General features: G+C 31.2%; 1 protein-coding gene across 2 annotated transcripts; it reads left to right on the top strand.

The window, feature by feature from the left end:
• Nucleotides 1-823: 823 nt before the first annotated feature.
• On the top strand, nucleotides 824-26977 carry LOC145305637 (thioredoxin-2-like). Of its 2 annotated transcripts, none has more exons than XM_080147338.1 (6): nucleotides 824-873; nucleotides 22139-22180; nucleotides 23355-23467; nucleotides 23715-23798; nucleotides 24968-25008; nucleotides 25607-26972. In XM_080147338.1, exons 1-6 carry the CDS (start codon nucleotides 855-857, stop codon nucleotides 25629-25631), a joined length of 324 nt encoding a protein of 107 aa, XP_080003464.1. In that variant the 5' UTR covers nucleotides 824-854; the 3' UTR covers nucleotides 25632-26972. The 2 variants fall into 2 exon arrangements, with proteins under 2 accessions (XP_080003464.1, XP_080003463.1); XM_080147337.1 differs by lacking the exon at nucleotides 824-873 and adding an exon at nucleotides 15319-15446 and having other exon boundaries at nucleotides 25607-26977.

The raw sequence follows: 26977 nt of genomic DNA, 5'->3' as shown, positions 1-26977 counted from the left end.
CCACTCTGTTGAATTAAGTTTGGACTGTGTGAAAAGATGCCTATAGTAAGAATATTATGTTAAACATACTAATCAAATCCTAATTATAATGATATGTATGCCTTTTATCTATAGTATTACTTCTTAATAATATATAGTATTTATAATGTTTATTTATATTAACAAAAGATTTCAAATTAGCTTATTTTAATTTCCAGCGGTTTCCCTCATATTGCATTGACAATAAATGATTTATATTTTTTTATAAAAAATACTTTAGATGCAAATTTTAGGTTAGGCAAGGATAAGTAAAATTTAAAAGTTCTACGTAGGGATATGGCCCCACAGGGTAAGATTCTCTTGCGATGGGTTAAAGATGAGATCATTTTAGCATTTAAAAATGGAAAGGAGGGGGCTCAGTGGTTAATTTTCCCTTTATCAAACTGATATTTTATAATAAATGTTAATTACATTATCGAATGGACAACGCATTCTAGAGAGTTAGCAACCCCCACCTCCCCCCCTTCACAAAAAATAAAATAGATACTATATCATAGAATGTATTTAGTTGAATTGCATGGACGTCAATCATCTCTTAGGATAGTTCGTAGAATAGCAAAAATATTTAGAATTAGCAAAAATCTTTTTTACTTTAATGTTTACAATGTTTAATAATTTATTACTTAGAAATACCATACATATTTTTATACATTTTTACTAAACTTCTTTCGTCATAATTTTTATTACTCTAATTTTTGTTGTAATCCATTGATAAAACATGAAGATCTGATATGTATATTAAAAGGTGTAAATTTTTTTTCTAAAGTTTAGTAAGCTCGTGAATGGTCTCTAAAAATGATAATTTAGTTATAGTTATGAATTTCCCAAAGAAAGGTGATTTAAATTTTTGAACACACATTGTAGGTTTTACAAATTTTATTTCGGTTCCAGGACAAACGCAGGAGTCCCAAACGTCCGAGTGGACAAACGCAGGAGTGTTAAAATATTAATTGTATTAAGTATATCTATTGAGATTAGGTTAGGTTAAGATATGAATAAACAGCCCCTCGCAGGTGTTAGGCATTTCAAAAACCTATAAGATGGTCTAAAATAGGTTAGGTTAGGTTAAGTGTCCACTCCGACTTTTGTCCACTCCGACGTTTGTCGTAGGACCTTTATTTCTTTTTTTAAAAAAGGGAATAAAATATGGCCTAAGCCACAAATAAAGTTTTAGCCTAACCTAAAGTCTATAACAGTGGCGTGCACAGCACATGGTTTAGCAAGAGGGGGGATTTTTTTTACACCTTTTTAGACATGAATATAGGGGATTTAGACCACAACAGGGGTGTTATTTTAGTGTTAGCCAACCTCCTTAAATATCCTCAATCTACATAATTAACATTCTAAAAGTCCAAATTTGTTATCATCAATTTCAAATAATATCTTTAAAATTTTATGATAAACATCTATGAGTTAACTTTCAGGGGGGAGGGGACGAGAACACATAGGATTAAAAGGATTAAAATTTCGTAAGGTTTATAAGTTCAAAAAATCTGTATTGTGTTGTAGCAACAAAAGTGTATACACTCCTCAAACAACGATATTATTCTACAGAAGGGTTAATTTTGTTGATCATTATTGGGAGTGTATATAAATTTATCTTCGAATTTTTTTAATGTCTCCATTCTGGCGGGTGCCACAATGCCAGCTAACCTGGCAGGGTCAACCAAGTAATAAGCAAAAACATTTTTTGACTTACACAAAGCAGTTTATATTACCAAAATACTAAAATTTCCTATAGTACATTCTCATATGAAATTTAGGTGTTCAATTCAATTTCAGGTTCCTAGTATGATCATGCAGGTCCTAATCCTCCATGTCTCAAAAAATCTGAAAGAGGCTCCTGTGACCTCCGAAATTTATGTTTTGACATTTCTAATATAAAATTTACACAAAGATAAATATTTTTTGAATTATTTTTTAAATTTTCTAAGTAAAAAAGGACCTAAAAACAAAAGTTCTTAAATAAAAGGGTGAAGGAAGCGAAAAATAACTTTGACTCACTTTGACTCGAAAATTCATTATCAATCAGGGGACATGTACAAAATTTAGTCCTCTAGCTCTAATAGGAGCCGAGATAATACGAGGGGGATCATTGCCCCCTCCCCAATCCCCACCGACTAAGGTCCGTAAAGGGTTAATCAGATTCAGAGCTAGGTTGGAAAAACCATTTTAAGTAAATAAGTGTAATACACCATGTGAGATAAAAATCAATTTGAACTGCAAAAATAATAATTATACGAATGAGACATCTGGTTTTAAGGAACAAGGCCACTCTTTATATTATCTATTTTAAACATTTTTTGTATACTTACATTTGTAGACAACAATTGTAAAATTATTGCTCATGAAAATACAATCATTAATGATTTAGTTTTTACTAGAGGCAAAGCCCCTAGACGCCTCCATGGGAACTTAAGGCAAGGGGGGGGGGAGGAGGTGATGAGTAGCTCCTCAAAATTTTTGAATGATAATAGATATTTCCGCGGATATAGAATGAACAATTATAAGATTAAAACCAGTTTTTTTAGCTCCGAGGTGCCGAAGGCAGTTAGTAAGATTCATAGCTACACACAGACATCCTGTTATTTTTATGTATTGCAAAACTTTTAATACTAACATTTATATGGTACATAAGGATAAGGACACACAGAAAACTGTCCCGAATTTGTATTAATTTTGAGGAACAAGACTCCAGTTACGTCATATTTTTCTTTCCCGAAAAAGGGAAGGGGAAAGAAAAAAAAGGGAAGGGGGGAAGAAAAAAGAGATGGGAGAAAAGGGGGTTTTCCCCATCTCTTTTGAAGAGATTTTTTTCCCCCCTTCCCTTTTTCGGAAAAGAAAAATATGACGTCACTGGAGTCTTGTTCCTCAAAATTAATACAAATTCGGGACAGTTTTCTGTGTGTCAGGATAAGACAATGAAAGATTGATTAGCCTTTCACCATTCCAAAAATGAAATTACCACATTGTAAATTATTGATATTTTAAACTAAAATTTAAAAAAATTATCGACAACTCCTACCCCCCTCCCCCCTCCAAAGCTACAACATTAATATACTTTATAATGCTATCCTAATAATGTTTATAAATATAGTTTATTAGCTGATATAATACATTCGAAAAGTTATTGCTCTGGCTTCGCTATGATGATTATAACCATATTTGTCCGGATGCATTTTTGCCCTTTGGAAAACCCTAAAGGTGGTTTCCTTAGACATTATTGTTTGTCATCATCATAATAGTTATATGGGCTTTTAAAAGACCAAAATTGCAGTGTCAAGCTATTATCAACATGGTAAAGCATTAACTTTCAATTAGGAAGGGTTAAGGAGGGTTATTTTGACTTGATGTCTTCTTTGTTGAGAGCTGAGGCAGAATTTGATGGAGAAAATAAAATCCCCCCCCCCCTCAAACGCAAAAATATTTTTTTTTGTCAGGGGGGGAATTATAAAACTTAAAAACTTTGGGTATTTACAAATAATAAATCAATTTGGGTTGATTAAAATAGCAGTGTAAAAATTTTTCAACCATTGATTTCAATCTACAAAAGTAATAATTTTGTTTATTACAAAAAACTACGCAAAAATTTAACGGAAAACTTCCCGCAACTACCCTGCGAAAAAGTTTATACAGTTTATTTCGTACTGTAGAATTTTGCAACTTATCCAGTAAAACCATTGCATCTTACAAATAATCATTTATTATCAAATCTTTACATGTGTTTAAGTTCTTTGTAATGTGACAATTTTAATGGTGTCTTGTATAATTGTATAGAGTTTACCTATTATATAAAGTAGTAAGGTTTATGGCTTATCCATAGAGATTACGCCATAGAAATTTCGGTAATATAACATAATGGACTATTTTCTAAAGTATTGGCTCACCTTTTTCCTACATACATATGTCTAATAAAATCTCGCGACGTCAACTGACAGCGATATTCCACAAATAGGGCCAGTCAGTTTGTCTATCGGTCCCTTCAAAAACGATTTTGGCGGCAGATTCATGTTGTATTCAAGATTGGGTTGTACAAACCTACAGTATCCAAAGTTTAACGCAATTGATTTAATATATAGAAGGGTTGATACTGTTTATCATAATTGGAATGTGCATCAATTTATTCATTGTTTTATCCCTTAAGATCCCTGTCCATATGTCATAATTAACTATTGATAGTAGAATAAATACAAATATTAATTAGTTATTATTCTAATTATCTAAATACTTATATATATCTTGTATCTTTTAACTTTATTCCATAGAACAATTGACTGAAAGGGAAATTTAAAATTAAGTTCTCTTAATGAAAGAATAGATATTTATTGCATCGTATTTCCGCGGTTATAGAAATCCTATTATATAAAGTAGTAAGCGTTTTTTGTCTGTCCCGAAGGATCTCGCTAACCGCTGAACCAATATTGTTCTCCTTTACACTGAAGCTTCTAATAGGTCCTGGGAAGGTTTTAAACTATTTTTGGAGGTGGTGTCATCACACGACTCCCCCCCCAAAAATTTTTTTTACTCTTTTGAAACTCAAATTTAAAATGGGATGAGGTCGACTTTTTTCCCTCATACCTTAAGTGCCCCTAGATGCTTCTGGGGGCGTAGCAACTAGTTAAAAATATAACAAAACTGGTATTAATTCTATAATTCTTATTTTAATATTCGTGGAAAATTGTCTGTGTACATTGCTATGACTTGACTTTTAGTATGGCTGAAAAACGATTCTAATCCAGCCGAAATCAATCCTTTAGAAGCCATGCTTATAAATTATAATTTTAGACCCAAATAAATGGTCTAATCAATAGTAATTTGGGTTCTTTCTTACAGAGTGCATTATTTTTAAAATAAATTAAAAATAAGCGAAAAGGTAATTTTTCCCCTATGCCGCATTGCCTAACCCCAACAGTACCTTAACCTTTAGGGGCTACCCAGTCCCCTATATAACCTAAGCTCAACTGACATAGAGTATTATACAAATAATCGAAAAAACACCTTATTTTTAATTTATTTCTTAAAAAATGATGGAAGAGGAAAGTTACCAGTGCTCAAATAGGAACTTTGTGTGAAAGTGTCATGAGTTGAATTTATGCTACTGGTCACTTTATCTTTAGTAATCTATGATTGTTTAAGCATATTTGCACCTATTCACATTTACTGCATGAACGGATATAATATATGTGGATATTATGACAAGGGAAACTTTTATGTCAGTTTAAGTTGCTACTTTAGTCCTCATTAATTGGTCAGTACTTTCCTCTAGTTTGAGGGGAGGGGGTGGAGAAAGAGGGCTGGTATGTTGGGTATCGTTATATTCAGAAGCTGCTATTCAGCCAATTAATTCCAATTGAAATTGTCGCGAAATTTAATATATTGTTGAGGTAAAGTTGGAGTATAACTTTTTTTTTTCATCTAACTGAAGAGGGATGGAAAAGAAGGGAAGAAAAAGGGGAAGGGGGTTGTGGGGAAATTTTCCCTTAGAATTGTTTTTCAGAATCACATTCCCTTTTCCCTGCGTTATGTTGGATAGCTGGATGGACCATTTTTTAGAGTAGGCAAAAATATGATGCAACATCCAAGTAAATACATATCGATTACTGCCTGGATTGTGTTTATTTAATATTTATCATGCACGCAGTGTACCTTTTCATTTTATATGTATGTATTAGTGGTTACGCCCCTAGAGGGGGAGGAAATTTTTCTTCTTTGAGGGGCAGGTTGTACGATCCGCTAAAATAGTCATAAACCTTCCCAAGACCTATGAGAAGCAACTCTGTAAAGAAAACCATATAAGTTCAACAGCTAGGGATATCCTTTGGTAGACAGACAGACACATAGACTGACAGACAGACAGACACATAGATAAACACACAGACAGACAGACACATAGACTGACATACATAAATAGTGGGTGTTTATTTATCATGCATGTGCTGTGTACCTTTTGATTCTATATGCATGTACAAGGTACATACATACACATTAAATGTTAAACTGTTAAGTAGTACATTTTTGAAATTATTTGCTTGCTGTTCAGAAGAAAAAATAATTTTAGAATAACAATAATACCTACACAATTCTATCTCCCTAAAATTTGAGGGGCGCCTTTTAAGAAAAATAACTATTTATTTTTACTTAACCCTATTATAGATGGGAGGAGGGGGGGGAAGAAGGGTAGGAACACAAAAAAAAAGTTTTTGCCAGGGACGCCCAAGACCCGTTCGCCCCCCCTCCAAAAAAAAAAAGCTTGGACGTCTTTGAGAACCCCCCACCCATTAATCATTTAGGGTTAAACATTTACTATCTACACAAATTACCATGAGGGAAGGGGTGGGTTAATTTATTGTCAATATTTTTTATCTTTTTATCCATGCTATCATTATGCATACACCGTACCTTTTGCCTTTTTAAATCATGCACTTAATATATGTAACCAAGGATGACGACATCCATAAAAGCGAAGCTCTGAAACGGTAGGACAAACGAACATAAACACTTGTAGAGTGTCAGAACTGAATAATCAGAATATAAATGTAAAAAAAGTCAAAACAAAATTATTATAAGTAAATTTGTTAAAAACAGCTTAAATACAGGATAATGTTTAAGGACGTACTTACATTTTTAGGACTTGATATAGAGATGCTTCACTTTTATCATTTTACTTTGTTGTTTAAAATGGACAAAGGGAGATTCTGGTAACGCCTTCTAAATTTTAACTAACTACTACAGGAATCATCATGCAAAGTTTGATATCGATAGGAAAATTCTTACATTTTTAAATTAACAAAAAAGCTATCTGTTCCGGACGGACGGACCGCCCCTAGTTATAGAAAAAAAACTTCGCTTTTAACAATGGTGTAGCCTCTCATAGGTCAAATGAAGGTTAAAATTATTTTGGGAGAGGGTACCACCAACCTCCCAATAGAAATAAAAGAATATAACTAATCCAATCTAGCGGCGAAAATATTTTTTGGTAAAAAGATGATGTTAACATAGATTTAAAAGAAAACATTTTACGTGCCCCTGGAGACATTTTTGGGGCGTAGCCGCTAGTTGTAAATAAAACAGAATAGAATTTGTAAAGCCAATTTTAGGTTTCGGGTATGTGGGATATTCCGTTCAGCCCACATACAGGACAGACAGACTGACATACATCCAATTACTCTACTACATAGTATGTGTTTATTTTTTGTTTACAAAGAAAACTGTTTTTGTTTAAATTAAAATTTAAATTTCCTTCTTCGGTGTATAAGTTATAGGGCTCGGCAGCCACAGTCATAATCATCCTTAGCCGCCAGCTGGCCGCTCAATTTTTTTTATAGAAATTAAAAGCCCCTAAAATTCCGGCCGGACAGTATTGACTGAAAATATATAAGCCGCTGTCAAGACAGCAATATGTAGCTGGTCGACAATTGACACAAAACAAAATATCCACAGTGGAGAGTTTTTTTGCGGCTGCAGCTATAGAGCCCTCAAAATATGCTGTCATCAACATTTTGTTTTGTATTCTATGAACTTTACTAGATATAACTGCTTGGATGTGTGTTAAGAATATGCTGTTCCTCAAAGTTGTAAGCGGTCTTACGCGATATTGGATGGGTGACGCAAATTTCAGATCTTAGTTTTTGCGATTTTAGAAAAATGCATCTTTTTTATATACTAGCGAATTAAAAAATCTTTCATGAATCGCTTTTATCTTATAGAGAAAATAAAAAATATGATAATATTTTACCACGAAAATTGATGTATGAAATTTGCGTCACCCGTCAAATATTGCTTAAAACCGCGTACGACTTTGAGTACGGAATTTTCTTACCCGTCATCAAATTCTTGGGCTTGCTTCTCTGACTGTTAAAAGTTTGATTTGTACATTATTTCAAAGTTTTAAACTCATTTCACTACATAATTATTTTGGTGTCTGGGCTACTTTAAAAAATAGGTAAGTCCGACTGTTAATAGTTTATCAGATGCTAGCAGAGATAGACGACTAAATTTTTTTTTTAAATTGCAGAATTATCATGTTTAAAAGGGACTTTCTTGTCATTATCATAAAGTTGCTTTGCTTTATAAATCATACCTTGATTGTCACAGGAATAATCGTACCAAGTTTTAAATTTATAGGATATTTCTAACATGCCTAAGGGCTATATGTTACGGACGTATGTACTAAGCATTATTATAAAAATAATTTGCGGATTTTTCAAACTTTAAATTTAAAACTTAGTTACTAATATGCCCTATCGTCCCTGTATATTATGTAAATAAAATATAAAAATGTTTTATGAATTAAATAACTAACGATACATTGATGTATAACCCCGATGATGTCAAATATATAGAACTACCCTTTCAGTAGATTTAAATTATTAGATGAACAGTTTCAACACCGCTTGTTTGAACTAACCAACCAATATTTAATAACAGTACACAAAGTGTATTAAGCCGACAAATGAGAAAAAGTATAATTTACCAGCTCTTATCCCCTCCCTCCATGGTTGAAGGAAGAGATCAATTTATCGTCTATTGACTTATCTTTATACCCCATATAGAAACTGTACACTTTTTATCAATATGAAATGTTGCTTTGAACGAGTGGATAAAATTAGGAGAGGAGCGTCACGCCCCCCACCCCCTTAAACCCTATCTATTCCCCCAGGGGTGGGTCTATATATGTTAATTTCAGTGTTTATGTGTTACTGATAAAATTATTGATAAGCTTGTGCCTATCTCAAATACAAGTACATCCAAGCTTCTTATTTTATGGGGGTGAAAATGAGGGAATATTCCCGCTCATTATTTATAATTTATTTTAAAATAAGGGGTTTTTAATTCTTGCAACGAATCCACAAGAGAAATACTTGAACTAAAAGTAATTAAAGGTAATTTTAAGTCTAAGATATAAGAATAAAATTATCCGATTCATCCGATTTTTTAAATACTGATTTCTATTACAACAAGGTGCACTCTTATAAGCGAAGCGAACAAGTGTTAATGTTCGTTTGGCCTTCCATTTCAGAGCTTCGCTTATATGGATGTTGTTATCCTTGTTTTTATGGAAATTTCTGTACATTTTTGACATGTGAAAAACATACATATGATAAAAGATATTTCAAATATTTATTTTAAAAATAAAATATCCATTTACCATTGTTTTTTAAATGCTTTTGTATTATTTAGTTTATGATTATTGGCATTTTCAGAAATGCAATAACCAAAACAAATGTATTAATTATTTTATATATCTTTTTGGAAATTATTTGTTTGATGAAGTTTAAACATTGAACTTTACAAAGATAGAATTGTGAGGCTACTCTTTAATATTACAGTACATATTACGTCATTCAAATGTCTGTCAGTAGATCCGGACCTTAGGGAGGAAGAGAACATTGGGCTGTTTATTATAATAGTCCCAAAATTATTATGATAACGTTTTCTTTTTTCCAATTATGATCCTTTAGCCGTTCAACTGATGTACATCCCCAATGATGATACACTAAATTACCCCATCTTACATTACATTTAGGGCTTGAAACGCTTGAACACCCAACTTGATAAACCAATCAATCGATATTCAATAGAATTTCACCTTTCGCTGCTTTTGCTAGCTAAACCGTTGTTAACCTTCTTTTAAACTGATTACTTATGGACATAATTGTCCTTGTTGTTTTGAGGAAGTGGATATTGGATATTTTAGAGACCCTCAAAGGGTCCTAGGACAAACGTCGGAGTGGACAAAGGTAGAAGTGGACACTTAAGTTAACCTAACCTATTTTAGACCACCCCGACGTTTGGGACTCCTGTGTTTGTCCAGGAACCCCACAAAGATGTTGAAGAACTTTTTCTGATTTGTTGCCTTAAAACCTATGGAGACTTAATCTTGAATAAGCTATTAAAACTAAACTTTCAAACTTTTCCAACCTACACCAATTTATTGCCCTTTGTCGTAACACTTAAATTTTCTGTGGTATCCGTGACTCAAGCATGATAACGTCAGTACTTAAATTTATATTTCTTTGAAAGAGCCTCTAGGAGCCTTTGAGGTGGGGATAGTAGTGAGGAATTGGACCCCCCATCCCCTCTCAATTAAAAAAAAAGTTTCGGCACCCTTGTAAGAAAGGAAGTCTAGTAAGTCATACCGTGGTGCTGCCTAGCGGCACTCTAAAATATTGATCATTTGAGGGTGGTGGTAACCCCCACTAAAATAGTTAGAAACCTTTTCATGAACTATGAGAAGCTACACTGTAAAGGTGAACCATATTGGTTCAGCGGTTAGTGATATCCTTTGGTTCAGACAGACATACACAGATCATGTTTCTTTATTACAGGGATAAATGTTCTAGATTATAATTTCTTTATTTTATTTCAGCTTCATTTTTAACACTTCTTATTCTACATCATGTTTTTAACAATATTTTGCGCTTCTTATGAATATGCGCGTATCCTTGTTATCTATCAGTTATAAACTTTATAAACCTCAGGACGGAAGGGGAGTGGGGACCTTGGGCTGTTTATTACAATTGTCCCCAAAGTTTAATAATAACGTTCTTATTCGTTTGCTTAACAACCTTGGGACCTTGTATTTAATTTTGATTGGTTGGTTCAATAAGTTGAGTGTCCAAATGTTTCAACCACTAATTGTAATCTACAGAAGGGGTAATTTTGAGTATCATTATAGGGGATGTGCATCAATTTATTAGCCATTGTCTTATCTCTTTAGATCCCTGATAAACCCCGATGAGAATACCCCCCCTATGCACTCTTTAGTTTATATTTAATCATCTTGATATAAGTACACTGTAGTGACTTTAATATGAGTTTCGTTAAAAAAGGTAGGTTTACAAATTTTTCGGTTTTATCTTAAATATCCGGTTTGGTGTTCCAAAATTAGGTACAGGATCGATTTTTAGATTCGTTAGAAATGTTTTTGTTTCAAATTTGAAACGGCGAGGAGCGACATTTATAATTCATTTAATTAAACTTTGTTAATTTTATCAAAACTCCACTCTTCATATTTCATATTTTTCGTTTACTCCAATCCTTTTCAATTGCCTAAAAAACTATATATAACTTGTTGCAAAGGAAATACTTATATCTTTAAGACTTGATTATAGAGATGCTTAGCTTACATTGTAAATATTGTACCTTGTTGTTCTAGGAATCCAAAAATCAGATGAGTAGGATAAATATCATATAAAAAGGGGCTGTAAAAAAGTTGAAAAAAAACATTAATTAAATGGACGTACTGACTTTCTGGTAACGTTTATAGAATTGCTTCTCTTTCTAAACCGTATCTAACTTTTTCAGGAAAGTTTGTAATCAATAGAAAAATTATAACATGCCAAAATTAACGAAAAATACTAATTGTAACGTACTGACTCTAATTATAGAAAAGTTAGATCATGGGTAGTAAACGATGTAGCGGGTTTCGTCGCATTTTCACAGTAGCTTCTGATAGGTTACTTTAGGTTAGGTAAATGATTATGATTGCCCCTCAGGGTTACAGCCCCATTCAGAGAAAAGCTACTGTAAAACACGACAAAACCCGCTACTTCCTCTTCCTTCCATGATTCGAAAAGTTTTACATAAGTAATTTTTAATAACTATTTCCTCTAAATTTTCCTTATACGTTTAATATGTAGCAATGCTAATAATTTTACGCTACTCATCGTTATTGTAAATATAGAAAAGAATATTAGAAATAATACGTTTAGACCTTCTGACAAATGATTTTAAGTAACTTTACAAAGTTTCTTAAAAATCAGCCATGTGACGTAATACAAATGAGAGATTATCTTTTTTAGGGATATTCTTTCCCACTTCTCCTCTCATCACACTTATTTTTATGACGCCACATGAATGATTTTTGAGACACTTTGTAAAGTTACAATTAAAATAGAAGGAAGTTATGCATGGAAAAATGAATTTTTTAAGAGGACTTTTTCTTTTTTGCTTGAGCAATATTTAACCCCAAAGTTTAGGTCAGATTAGGTTAGGTTATATTGTTTTCTGGGAATCTACACAGGGTTAGACGCACCAACAAGTAAATTAATTTAAAGAAAAAATATTCATAAAGGTTTACTTTTTTTTCAACAGTAATGTGACGGGGGGTCTTCAGTGCTCGATACTCCCTCATAAGGAAAGCACCATGTTTGTATGAGGTAAATTCAAAAGCAGTCTCTATTTATTCAAACCTCTAATATCAGAATTATTTCGCAATGAATAGAGCGTAGCTCATGACCCCGTCACTGGATATAAAATACGTGGATATTGTGACAAGGATTTTTTGTCGTCAATTTAGGTGGCTAATTTATAGTACTCAGATATTCGTCAATATGTTCCTCCCTGGTCAAGGGAAGGGATAAGATATAATAATGGAAAGTGGAGGGGGGGAGGGGAGATATCGTAATATGAGCAGGCTCGATGGAAAGTTTTATCAGGGTATGCGAAATACTCTCACAATATCCACGTATTCTATATCCATTAAACGTACTTTAAAAATTTCTCATTTTCCTTCTATTTTTACGCCCAGACTCTTATATATGAATGTTTTATAAGTCAATATTTTTTTTAAAATACGAATTCAGGTATTTGACAATAGACAATCTAGATAAATGAAAAGGTTTATTTTAAAATCCTTAAAAACTAATAGTGTCAAAAAATTTCAACCATTAACTTCAATTACAGAAAGGTTAATTTTATTTATCATCATTGGAGATCTACATGGCTTTATAGTTAATTGTCTTAACCCCTTAAGATCCCTGGATATCACAATTTTAGCCAAAAAGAATATTAATAATCCATTGTCCAATCCCTGGTAAATGTACATGTATAGATATTACTCAGGGAGTAAGGGAGGGGACAATGGGCAATTAATTCAATTTAAGTGTATTTGCTGAAAGACCTTGAAATCCAGATTAATCCAGAAAGTATGGAGGAAATTGTAAAGCCACATCATAACAAATTAAGTTTATTGAATCATTGATACTTGTCCGCAATATTCAAAACTAACAAACAAGTTAGCGGCATTTTGTGCGCTAGTACCCAAAGTCAGTCAGAAACTGCTAAATTCTTGCACATTCCCTTTAAGCCAGTACCCAAAGTCTGAGACTCCTAAAAATTGAAAATTCGACCCATCTTCCCCTCCCTTACTCCCTGGGTATTACTACATATATATGAATAAAATGCATGACAATTATATGTTAAAGCATGTATATGGATGTTATTACAAAGTAACCAAAAAGTAAGTTTTATCAATTTTTCCTCGTATTATATTTACTACTGCTTAATTTCCATTAGGACCCCAGCAGAGGGGAAGGAGGGGGGGGGGGCGGGTATTACCACTTCCCATTTCTCAGCTCATATTAAAGCTAAGGGTTTCAACAATAAAAAATAGCCTTTTTAAAAGTAATGTTTGTTTTTTCGTAAAATTCATATTAAAATTTTTAAGAAATAAATTTTCAAAAAACACAAAAAACCAGGGGTAGGCTGCCGCGCGTTAGCCATCTTTAAGCCTCAGGAAAATCAACCTCAACCATTTAAAAATTTACTGAAAGTCTAAACCCAACCTAAATTTGGTAGTCAATCTTTAAAAGAACAAGGATGACAACATCCATAAAAGCGAAGCTCTGAAACGGTAGGACAAACGGACATTAACACTTGTATAATATCAGAACTGAATAATCAGAATGCAAATGTATAAGAGTCAAAGCAAAATTTTAAGTAAATTTGTTGAAAAACTGCTTGATACAGGATAATGATTATGGACATACTTACATTTTTAGGACTTGATTATAGAGTTGCTTCGCTTATAATATTGTACTTTGTTGTCCCAGGAATCAGTATACCAAAAATCAGACCAATCGGATAATTAGGTCATATACAAATTTGTTGTTAAAAATGTAAAAAAAATCAACATGTTTAAAATGGACGTACGAACATTCTGGTAATGATTATAGAGTTGCTACGCTTTCTAACTCGTACCTATCTATTACAGGAATCACCATGCAAAATTTGAAATTTATAGGACAATTTTAACATGCTTAAATTAACGAAAAAAGCTATTTAAAAAAGTAAAAAAATCAACGTCTTAAAATGGACGTACGGACATTTTGGTAATGATTATAGAGTTGTTACGCTTTCTAAATCGTACCTAACTACTAAAGGAATCACCATGCAAAATTTGAAATCGATAGGACAATTCTAACATGTCTAAATTAACGAAAAAAGCTATCCATAACGGACGGACGGACGGACGGACGGACCGACCCTAATTATAGAAAAGCTTTGCTTTAAAAAATTGTTATAAAATCAATACGGGCTTAGATTTGACGGTTAGTCTAGCCTTGCTGAATAAAACAATCTTAGGAATAAATTTGAGTAATTCTTTATTTATAGCTAAATAAGACAATGACAGATAAACTTACGTAAAATTCCAATTATAATAAACAAAATCATCCCTTGGATTTGGTGTACAACCCAATCAACAAAGTCTCATTTTTTTACATCCAATAAAAACATGTACATATGAAATATTGGGGACCAGTATAATTTACAGTCCAATATCCCCCTCCTCCCTGATTGAGGCATTTATTCGAAGGGCTAGGGAAAGGTAGAAAAAATCTAAAGCCATACTAAAACTCATATAGAAAAATAAAAAAGTTTAAAACCATCACGGGACCAATATGAACTTTACAAAAGGGAAAACTCTGTAGGTTCATTTGTTATCGAAATCTTAAGCTGCAAAAAAAACTTACTACTTTATATGATAGGATAACTGTGTATTTAGTAAGATCTCTTAAACCACTGACAAAATGAATGCTCATTTGAAGAAACTTTTTATTAATTATAATCAGGTTTCATGCTATTTATACATCTCTGACCATCGCAAATAGCAATTCTATAATGGATATAGAATATTTGGATATTATGACAGAGGAAGTTGTCCCATTTAGGTTGCTAGCATAGTTCTCAGGTATTGGTCTATACGTTTCTTGGTGTTCAGAGGTGAGTAAAGTCATAGAGTGGAGAAGTGGGGGTTTAGTTTTATTAGCTAGCTGGTAGAAACAATTTATCAGGGTTGGCGAGAATCTCTCACAATATCCACGTATTCTATATCCATTGCTACTGTTAAGGATAAAAAAAAACATACATTAATATAAAATACAATTTTGCTAGTTTTTACTACACATTTTTCAACAATTATATTAACACTTGTTTAAGTTCTATTATACCTTGAATAAAAAGATATAAATATTGATACCGGCGCACATATTAATTCAGTTACTTATTGGTTTTTGAAAAAGTAAAAACTACAACAGAAAAATACATTTATCTATAGATCTAACTATATAAAGATAAAAAAAATAATAAAATGAGAGCCGATCAAAATTCTTACCTAAGACAAGGTAAAAAAAGACTTTTATTTTATCTGTTAAGATAGAAATGGTGAAAATTTATTAAAGTTCAGTTCAAATTCAAATATTACTGCAACCAAACCTTTTCTTTAAAAAGAATAAAAAAGTTATAGGATTCTTGGATCACTGGGCCATAGAAACGTGCCTGAACTGGGTCTTTTTGCGCATTTTGAGCTTCGTTGTATATGATATTGTTGAGTTTTGATATCCTGATAAGATGTAACTCCCAGCCAGCTGGCTAATATAACGATACTTCCCATAACTTTACCCCATCACCTTCTCTGACCCTGGAGGAATGTATTAGTCAATACCTGGAGGACTAGAGTCCCCAAAGTTTTAAATTAACGTTTCCTTATTCATTGGCTTATCAACTTTGGGGACTATTGTTGAATTCTTGGTTTATTAACTTGAGTGTCCAAACGTTTAAACTACTGATTGTTATCTTTGTTTATTTTCATTGGGGATGTACATCGATTTATGGGTTATTATCTTATCCCTTCAGATCCCTGAAAGAAAATACTTAACAAATTAAAAATATGTTTTGCAATTTTTTACCCAGTAATATGTTTTTTCCTGTGTTTTACAAATTTTAATTATGTGTGGTGTAAAGTAAAATATTGCGAAACCAAAAATAAAACTATTCAAAAAGGTTAATTTGAAACAATGATGATAAAATCCATAAAAAAAAGATAGACAAACGAACAATTAGAAATATAGAGTATTAATTTATTTCATAATCAACATTATTTAAAAGTCTCATTACTCAAATACAGGATTCCTAATATGGACATACTTACATTTCAGACTTTTATAGAGATGCTTCGCACTATTAGTCTATATTCCAAATGTATAGTAATTATATCTAAAATATCATTATGTTTAAAATTGACACATTTTCTATATTGTACCTAACTGTTAAAGGAATCGACATGTCAAATTTAAAATCGATAGGTCAATTTTAACTTGCCTGATTCGACGACGTAAGTTATAGAGTAGATGATACAATAATCTATCTTTAATAACAGCTGAGAAAATTGGACGTACAGACAAAATATATTCTATAGTAGCAACGCTGTAACAAATAATTTACTATGGAGATAAGTTTAAATCCATGAAAATGTTCAGTTTTGTTTAAAATTATAAAAAATAAAGTTATAAACAAATAATAGTATAGTTTAGTATTGAAGGTATAAAATGTAACCTTATTTAAATTAAATCAATTTTCAATGTTATCTTAATTTTTGGTATTTATATGACGATAAGATACAATAAAATAAGTGTTATGTAGATGACAAATATTTAAAATATTATTCCATACTATGTACAATTACATCTAGTATTTAAGTAATACAGATTTATATTTCTTTACGGACATATCCTATTATATAAAGTAGATTTTTGTCTGTTGCGAAGGATCTCGCTAAACGCTGAACCGATATTGTTCTCATGAAGCTTCTTATAGGTCTAGGGAAGGTTTTTAATATTTTGGGGGTGGGTATCTTCACCCTTCCAATAAAAAATTTTCTCCCAAACAAACATTTTTTTACTTTTTCTTTATAATATTCATATTGAAAATAGGAGGGGTGGGGCTAACTTCTTTCCCCCCCCCCTTCCACCTTTAGTGCCCCTAGAGGCTAATAGATAATATTCTGTTTGTTCAAGTACTGCCATTCTATAATTGTTAATGTTCGTTTGTCCGATTGTTTGATACGTTGAGCTTCGCTTTTCTAGTTATTGTCATACTTGTTTTTACCTTATTTCAATATAAGTTAATAATTTTTTTTTAATGGAATCAATAATTCAGTTTTTAATAAGGCAAAAGCTTTTCAAATTTTGATAGCGCTGCAACTCACCAGCTTTTACTCTTTTGGTATATTCAAAGAGGTGTATTTGTGTGTTTTTTTGTCAGGGAGGAAAAAGACTGCAATTTAAATCCATCTTTCTCTTTTTCTCTCTTTCTCTCTCTCACTCTTTCTCTCTCTCTCTCTCTCTCTCTCTCTCTCTCTCTCTCTCTCTCTCTCTCTCTCTCTCTCTCTCTCTCTCTCTCTCTCTCTCTCTCTCTTTTCTCTCTCTCTCTTTCTCTCTCTTTCTCTCTCTCTCTCTCTCTCTCTCTCTCTCTCTCTCTCTCTCTTTCTCTCTATATTTCTTTTATATATTCACTGAATATCTGCCCTACAACTTACTTTGTCCGTTTGTCGAATCAATGATTTTTTGTGCTTTGCTTCTTATGTATGTTGTCATCCTTGTATCTATTCAATGTATAGTTTGAAATTAACATCAGCTATACAACTTTGCATCCAGTTGTTCTTGAAAGTAAAAAGTTCAGTTCTTCTCTTTAAAAGTTTGGAACATTTTAGAGGAATGAATAAAGATTTGAATTATTTAATTAGATTTCAAACTTTTTCCTATAAACATTGTTTTAAGTTTTAAAATATTACATTATTAATAAGTATAATTACATACTTTTTGGGTAATACCATTTCTGATATTTTTACCAAAGCTACTCTATAACTATAGATGTACGTGGGAGAAACGTGTATATCTGAGCTGCTATACAAGATAAACTGCTGAATTTGTAAAGATAACCCGTTTGTCTGTTTGTCATGCTAGAAAAGGTTTCGTGATTTTCTTCTTTAGTCAGTTTGCCCACCCATTATTTTGTGTTTGCTTCGCTACTTATGTCATAACTATTTGATATATCTTAAAAGTATTAAGTCTAAATTATTCTTCTGTCTGAGACTATTAAAAATTATCTATGTACTTTTTTATATTTTGGCAACAGGGAAAAAAATACAAATTACAAAAAGACTACTAGACATCATATTATTTCTAATTGTGACAGAAATTCTAACGTAGATTAGAGGGTAAATTAGGGCCATCCATAAATATTGAAAAGCATTGCTTTCAATAATGAACAAGTAAAAACTCTATTTATCTAGATTCTAGATATTTTATTTCTATCAGAGATGTAGAGATGAATAATTACATCCTAATCAATATATAGTAATTTTTTTTGTCTGTGTGTCCCTTAAGATCCACTAAACGGCTTAACTGATAGTTTTAATTTTCTCTTAATGGCAGGTTTTGGGCTTTTTTGCGGGGAGAGTGTATTTCCCCTTCTGTAATAATATCACCCTTTTCCCTCAAATAATTAACCAAAAAAAAAATATGGGGGTGAAGCACTTGATGGTGCAAGAACAGATTATTTTTCAATGTAAGAGGAAGTGGGATTAATTATACCATTAATCCAACCTTTATTCCTTAAAATAATAAAATTATGACAACAAAGCAAGCGGAGCATGTTAAAATTCAAAATATATTTGCCAGGGATCTTGAGGGATAAGACATTGTAGATCCCTAATAATGATAAACAAAATTACCCCTTTGTATAATAAAGGTATTGGTAAGGGGTCTGGACACTGCTTGTTCGAACCTTCTAGTAAGATTTAGGAAAAGTACCCAAAGTTTTTAAGCCAACCCTAAAGAGAATTGGGTACTATTGTAATTCTCAGTCCTATTACCCCTCCCACCCTGGTATTTTCTATTTGTTTGTTTTGAAGTTTTAAAATGACATAACAAATATAAAACCAGGATGACATTATCCAAAAGTAGCGAAGTTCAGAAATAAAACTAAATTAATTAAAGTATCAAGAATATCTAAACACAAACAGACGGACGAATTGATTATTTAGGAATAAATACCAAGAGAATCTCAACAAGTTTTTGAGTTTTACATGTCAATTCAATTTTCCATGCGAATCACATTCCAAGAAAAAATAGGCTTGGTTAACAAAAATGTGTATTGTAAATTAGTTAGAGATAACAAAATAGTAATCAAAAGTTTTTTTTAATATCCATTATTATTTTTTTTTATTTTGGGTTATTTTGTTATTACATTATCATTTACAGTTAAGTTTCTTATATGTCCAAGAAAAGAATCACAAATATTATTGGAGAGGGTACCTCCACCCATTAAGAAGAAATCGTCATAAGAAAAAAAATACAGCCCCCTCCCCTCAAAAAAAATCTTTTCATTTTGAACTTTAAACTCAAGAGTTTATTTACCCTCCAAATGCTTCTAAATGCCTCTAGGGGCGTATCCGCTAGTCATGAATAAATTTAGTAGACTAAAGAATTTTAGCCACACTTGTTAACATTTTCTAAACAAATATTTATTTTACACAAAGTCATTCTGACTTCCAGTAAATATGACGTATTTATGTTGCTATATGACGTCATTCAAAGCCTTTATCACACAATAAGAAAATTACCTTTATTATTATTATTTGAATTCCACCGACGTGTTTTAATTGGTTTGTAAAATAAAAGACCAAATTAAATTTAATTCTTTACAAAATAGTAATGATTAGCCAATAAGTCAAAAGTGGTTTATTTAAAACAAAACATATTTTTAGTTTTTCATGTTCTATATTGCGATTACGCCCCTAGAGGCTTCAAGGTGAATGTTCCATTTCTGTTTAAAAAGGAAAAAAATCCTAAAATTTTAAAGGTGTAGGGACCACTTTGCAAGGGGTATTTTCTTTCGGAAGGGTGGTGGTACTATCATTATGTTACTTCTATAAAAGTTTAAATATTCCGTATCCCTTATTTCGAGAGTCTTATAGGGTAGCTTTGTTACTAAAAATAAAGTATGTCATGCATATAGATGAATAGAAATAAAATGAATTAAATATTTCATTGCAGTATGCTTTTTTTTTATCTAAAAAGTATGATTCATATACATGACATATGTACTTTAATTGTCAAAAATTGTTTCAGCCTTTTTTGACTATTTTTCCTTGTTTTAATAAAAGGAAATAAAAAATACGGACGAGACTGCTATTGATGACGCTTTAACCTAGGGGAGCCTATCTCTCATTAATTTTCCAAAAACCCGGGGTATTAGATTAAGTAACACCCAACATACAACCAACTCTTTGCACGCGCTTTGTCGAGAAGTCCTAACTCTGGAAGGTAATAGGTTGAGCCTGTTTTGGGCTAAGGCATTCCACTTATTCTCTCTATTAATGTCGCACATCCCACACAACAATGGTAGGAAGCATTTCCAATGTCTTTAGTTATGACACGGTGTTCAACCGGGATTCGAACATAATACCTTCCTGACGACGAGTGGAGTGTAAAGTCACAAAAGTAATTGCACAAAAAAAATATATTTGGACAAAAAGACAAAGCTTTTTATAAATCTGATGCTCAGTGGTCATGAAAAAATAATTAAATTGATAAAAAACTTCTGAAAAAAAAAATAAGGAAAACATTAGTTTATTATCAGCAAAAATGCAATTATGAAATTATACTATAAAACTGTTGATATATTAATCTTTTTTCTTGCCATTAAACTGATAACCTTAAAAACATAAATAATAATGAAATATTATAGTGTATATACAAAAACGTGAATTTCTTTATTAAAAAAAGTATATTTTTCGACTCTTACATTTAAGCCAAAAAAAAATATTTATTAATTTTTTATTCGTAAAATTGAAATTGATGAAAATTAGAGGCTGTAAAAATATCCTTAAATTGCTATATTCATATTTTGATTTTTTGCTAATATTACATAAACAAATCATAAATCACCACATTAGATATTTCAACATTTTTATTTCAAACTTTTTTCTTCTTCAAATAGTACGTAACTTTTTATAGACAACTCTTTTTGGTATTTTATAAATATCTCTTATATTAATTGCCTAAAAAGTTAGTCTCTATGAAAATTTCGTCATAACTTAAGACAGAGATAGCGTAAAGTTGCACCAAAAATGACGTCATACGATAAAATAACCAATGAGAGACCAGCATAAATTTTACCATTGGTCAATTACAGTGTATACTGTCTCTCGTTGGTCAACTTTATTGTATGACGTCATTTTTGGTGCCACTTTACGCTGTCTCCTTAAGCCATTTAGATGATAAATTTATTTTTTGTTATTTCTGACTCAATGCCTTACCTTTATGATATAGACGTCTGAGAGTGGGGGTATTGGGTTTTTTATCCCCCTAAAAATTTAAACAGTTAATATCACCCCAAATTAAAACAAAAACAAAAAAAATACATTATATTACTTCTCTAAAACCTTTGAAACTCCACATTTTACCCCCCTCAAAATAAAAAGCTTGGATGTTCCTGCTCTATGACCAATCTAAGCCCTCTAATATTAACAAACATCAAATAATTCTGTATTGTTATGAATAGTATATAAGATGAATACAGACGGTTCGTTCTGTATCACATAGTAACCAGGAATTTAAAGGGATAATACCATGGCCGATAATTTGATGTATATCCTCAAATGACAATACACAAAATTGCCAAACAGTAGATAACAATCGAATAAAACATTTGGACACTCAACTTAATGAACCAAACAATCAAAATTTAATAAATGTCCCCAAAGTTGTTAAGCCAAAGAATAAGATAACATTATTATAAAATTTTGGGGAGTAGTGTAATAAACACCCAAATGTCCCCTCGCGCCCTGCATGTTATCAATTTTTTTATTCTTGTTTAATAATATTTAAACAGTTGTATTTTTAATAAAAATCATTGTTTTTTATGTGTCTATAGATTAGAGATTATGATTTAATGTTTTTACCTTTGATGATTTTTTAAATTCTATTTTGAAGATTTTTTAAAGATTATTCATAAACTTTTTTTGTTTTAGTTTACAGTTCAACAGAATGCGAAACAGAAATAAGTTGCGCAGGTAAAAACAAATTTTTAGGGTGTATGCCTTGGCTAATAAACAGAGCTTTTACTATGCACATTTTAAAAGATACTGCAATCAAAGAATTAATTATATGACTGTGAAACTCAAGTAAAAAACACAAACATTTTAAGCATTTGAAAAAATGACGTCAAACAATACAAATGCCCCACCAGGCCAGTTGACTTTGTAATTTACCAATGGTAAAATCTATACTAGCCTATCATTTGTCATTTGTATTGCATGACGTCAATTTTTATTAGGCACAAGCTGCTTGAAACATATTATGAAGTGCTAAAAATAAGGTATCAAAATAAAAACCTCTTTCATGTCGTCTTGATATAAGAAAAGCATTTGATAAAGGAAACCAGTCCTTTATATTAAAAATTCGGAAATTTTGGTATTGTTTGAAGTAACAACCTCCAGAGAGACAACTCTGTGATTGAATGTGCTTTTTAAAGTTCTAACTTTGATTGAAATAAGTTGCACCTTTTTATGACTATTGGTATAATGTATGACTTTTTAGTCAGGGGCCTAAATGGATAAGACAACGGCCGATATATTGACGTACATCTCCAATTATAATACACAAAATTACCCATTCTGTAGATTACAATTAGTGGTTGAAATGTTTGGAGACTCAACTTATTAAACTAACCAATAAAAATAAACCAAAGTTGCCAAGCCGACAAATAAGAAAATGTTATTAAAAAATGTTGGGGACTAATCCAATGTCCACTCCATCAAAGCGTATTGCTACTGCTCAGTGTATTTGTATTGTGTTACTAATTTGGAATGTTGCAGAATTTCAAAATTTTAATGCCTTGATAATAAATCAAAATAAGGAAAATGTTCACCTATTAGAATTAATGAATTAAGAATAATATCTATAAATCTATGTTATTTTTTCTCTCTATAATCTCATCATTTTTATTACTAATATAAATAGCAATTAACTTAGACTCTATTTAACAATCTATCGTTCTGCCTAACCTATTTTTTATACATAAATCTTATTATCTATTTATTTCATTAATAATCTATTTCATTATTAATCTATCTAATCATCTATATATTCAATTATCTATTATTAAGTTATTTGCCTTTCCAATTATATATCTATCTAATCATTTTTCCACCCCCCTAACTATTAGCTATCTATCTATCTATCTAGGTGGAAAGCTGGTTGTCCTGATATTTTGTGCCCGGTGGAGTGGCCCCTGCCAGATGATCAGCAAAGCTATGGAGGGTCTTTCTAATTACAAAAATGATGTTGTCTTCATTGAGGTATGGCTTTCAATCCAATCAATTTCCACTGGATTAATGCCTGTTCTGAGCCATATTAAATAAAAATCAGTTATATCATGTATTGCATCGTAGTATAGCTAATAACTCATTACATTTACCCCTATGATTTACATAGAAGCATTGCTTAGTGTGCCTAATTGGCATAGAAATTACCATTGCAAAAGTCAATATGATAATTGTCTCATTTATTCTTAAAATAAAGTTACAATGATTTAATCAATTTAAGGTCGACGTAGACGCCTGTGAATCTGTAGCAGACAGATATGATATCAACTCTTTACCATCATTTGCTTTGGTCAGAAATCACCAGGTAGATAGATAGATAGATGGATAGATAGATAGATAGATAGATAGTTAGATAGATAGATAGATAGATAGATAGATAGATAGATAGATAGATAGATAGATAGATAGATAGATAGATAGATATATAGATAGATAGATAGATAGATAGATAGATAGATAGATAGATAGATAGATAGATAGATAGATAGATAGATAGATAGATAGATAGATAGATAGATAGATAGATAGATAGATAGATAGATAGATAGATAGATAGATAGATAGATAGATAGATAGATAAGTTATGACTGCCTTGAGATTTCTAATCTTTAGATGGAAGTCATATCTTTGCCATTAAATTCATATTCTTATACATTCATAAGTTTACATTCCATATAACAAAATATTGTGTCAAAAAATTAGCTAATATTTTTGACAAGAAAATTATCTTTTTTATTAAATAGAATAAAGGAATACATTCATAATTTGCAAGATGTAAAAAGATTTCTTTAAAAATATACTATTAATAAACAGGAAGGTAGGGAATATTAGGCTGTTTACTACACTAGTCCCCAAAGTTTTTTAATAACGTTTTCTTATTCGTTGACTCTTAGATCCTTGCTTAGTAAAATATTTTCAACATTGCAAAAACATTTTTATATTTTCTTGAGTTATTTTTTCCATTTCTTTAAATTATAAGCTTAGGATTTATCAAGTATTTCATCAAATAGTTTTAACTAAAATAATCCAAATGATCAAACTAAGAGGCAAAATATACAGATTTCAAAATAAATTAAAATTTTGTAAATTCATTAAAAAGGTGAATTTATATTTTCCAAATTCATTGCTATCTAAAATTTAAGAAATTATAAATTAAAGGTATTTTTATAATAGAAATTTGCTTAATTTTTTTCAGGAATCCTAAGGGAAACAACAATGAAAGATAAATTAAAATATATCCCAAATGATGATAAACAATGTTGGAAAGTTTGAACACTACTAGTTTGGAACTAACCAATCAAAATCAGATTAAAGTACCCACAGTTTTTGAGCCAACGAATAAGACAATTTGGTTATAAAACCTTAAGTACCAGTGCGTAAAATTTACATATGTTCCTTCCATTCCTGCTTAACCCCAATTTAGAAAATTTATAATGAATTCAATAACTATTTTAATCTTTGTTTTTGATTCAGTTGTTATCCCGCCATTCTGGAGTCGACTTGTTAGGATTGAGGTACGTTTTAAATTATACTTAGAAAAGCTGTTCATCATTAAAACAACGAAGTCTGTCTGTCTGTCCATTTTTACCTTAAGAATATATAATTGCTGTGAAGAGAGTGGTCCTGACTCACTTTTGGATTATATCCTTCCTAGAGGCCTCTAAGGGCACTTAGAGGAGGGAGGGCGTGGGATAGTCGACCCTCCACTTATAATTTTAGATTTGAAAAGTAATAGTTATTTCTCGCATCGTATTATAAACAGCTTTCCGCCGATATATAATGTACAAGATTAAAACCAGTTTTTTTAGCCCCAAGGTGCCAAAGGCACGAGTTAAAAAACTGGTTTTAATCTTATGATTGTACATTTTATATTCGTAGAAAGCTGGATATAATACGATGGCATAGTTTTTTTGTATGGATGAGAACCGGTTCTTATCCACCGGATTCGAATGAATACGAGAAAAATAAGTTGTTGGTGAAAAGTACTTTTAATCTTTTTTTATCTCCAAAGGCATGAATTAGATTTTAAAAATTTGGAGTAGGATTCATTTGTTGTCTTTTTTTCTCATAAATCTTTGCCAAAACGATATTTAATAATCATTTTTGTTTCAGTGATTTGATTGAGAGATACAAATAAAGCTGAAGAAAGAAAATATCTTTTTTATTTTAATCATCATTCATAATCATTATTTTTTATGAATTTTTGCCATTTTTTTTTCTATTCTTCTGCCATAATTTCTTTACAATTCTTTAAATTTACTTACTGATAAATCAACGAAATATTGTTAAAAACTTACAATTTAGGAATTAATTTATTAAATCACCAAAGAATTTTAACTTAATTCTTTTCACCCCATCAAAAAAATAGATACACAGCGATTTGAATCTGTTTAAATCTTAAGTAAACTGTAGTCATCAGGGTCTGTAATCTAAAATATTTTTAAAAGCTTTCACTAAATTGACTAGATTTTAAAGAAACCCTATACTATTTTTGTAAAATGAAAAAAAGAAATTTATATTGATTAAAAGCTTCATGGGGAAGACCTACCCCTGCGGGACCTTTACTTGCAGTGTCCTAACCCTGCAAGGTTACCCTCTATCCAATTTAACCAAACTCAACCCCCCCTCCATAATTTTCTGTTTATTATTAAATAATGAAGGGAGTTCCTTTGCATGACTGGCCATTTTTTGGGAAACTGTTTTTATGAGAAAAAAATCGCTAAATATTTAAACCGTTTTTGGTAGTTTAATAACATAAAACATTGATCTGAAGCAAACAATAAAAAAATTTCCCGCCTTCCAAGCATATCTCATATAATTGCTATAATTAAAAATCGCTACCCTATGTAACTTTCATGTTATTGTACAATGTATACCATTCTAACTACCACTAATAATATAATCTACTTAATGTACTTTTTATTCTTTAATTTCTAATTTATTTCAGTTTCTTTTTAAATAGTTTACTAATATATAAGCAATGTAAAAATGCAATGCCAAATTTTCAACTTTTCTTACAACTTGTTTTTGAAAACTGGAAAAGTTATTTATCGCATCGTATTATAGACAGCTTTCCACGGACATTAAATTAAAAAAGAAAAAATATTAAAACCAGTTTCGTTAGTCCAATGGGGCCCGTGCTAACAAAACTGGCATTGATTTTAAGATCTTTTATTTTATTATTTGTGGAAAATAGACTGTAATACGATGCTATACATTATTTTTTAGTAGGGCTCAGAACCGGTTCTAATCCAGCGAATATCAATCGGTTTCGCAGCCATACTGGAAATATTCTTTTTCGGTGCATCCAAATGTTTAGAACTACACTGTGTAATATTTTTGCTGTGCAAAATTTTTTAAAATCTGTATATAAAATTTTGACTGAAGTATATAGCAGTAATTGTGATATGTTATATGCCAGCCAAAATATGTTTTAATTTTATACTTTTATATTCTTTCATATGAAATATATCTAAAAGTGCC

The sequence above is a fragment of the Acartia tonsa genome, chromosome 14 (genome assembly GCF_053477335.1).
Source record: "Acartia tonsa isolate MP-2025a chromosome 14, ASM5347733v1, whole genome shotgun sequence".
Lineage (NCBI taxonomy): Eukaryota > Metazoa > Arthropoda > Copepoda > Calanoida > Acartiidae > Acartia > Acartia tonsa.
This window is presented reverse-complemented; position numbering and strand designations above follow the sequence as displayed.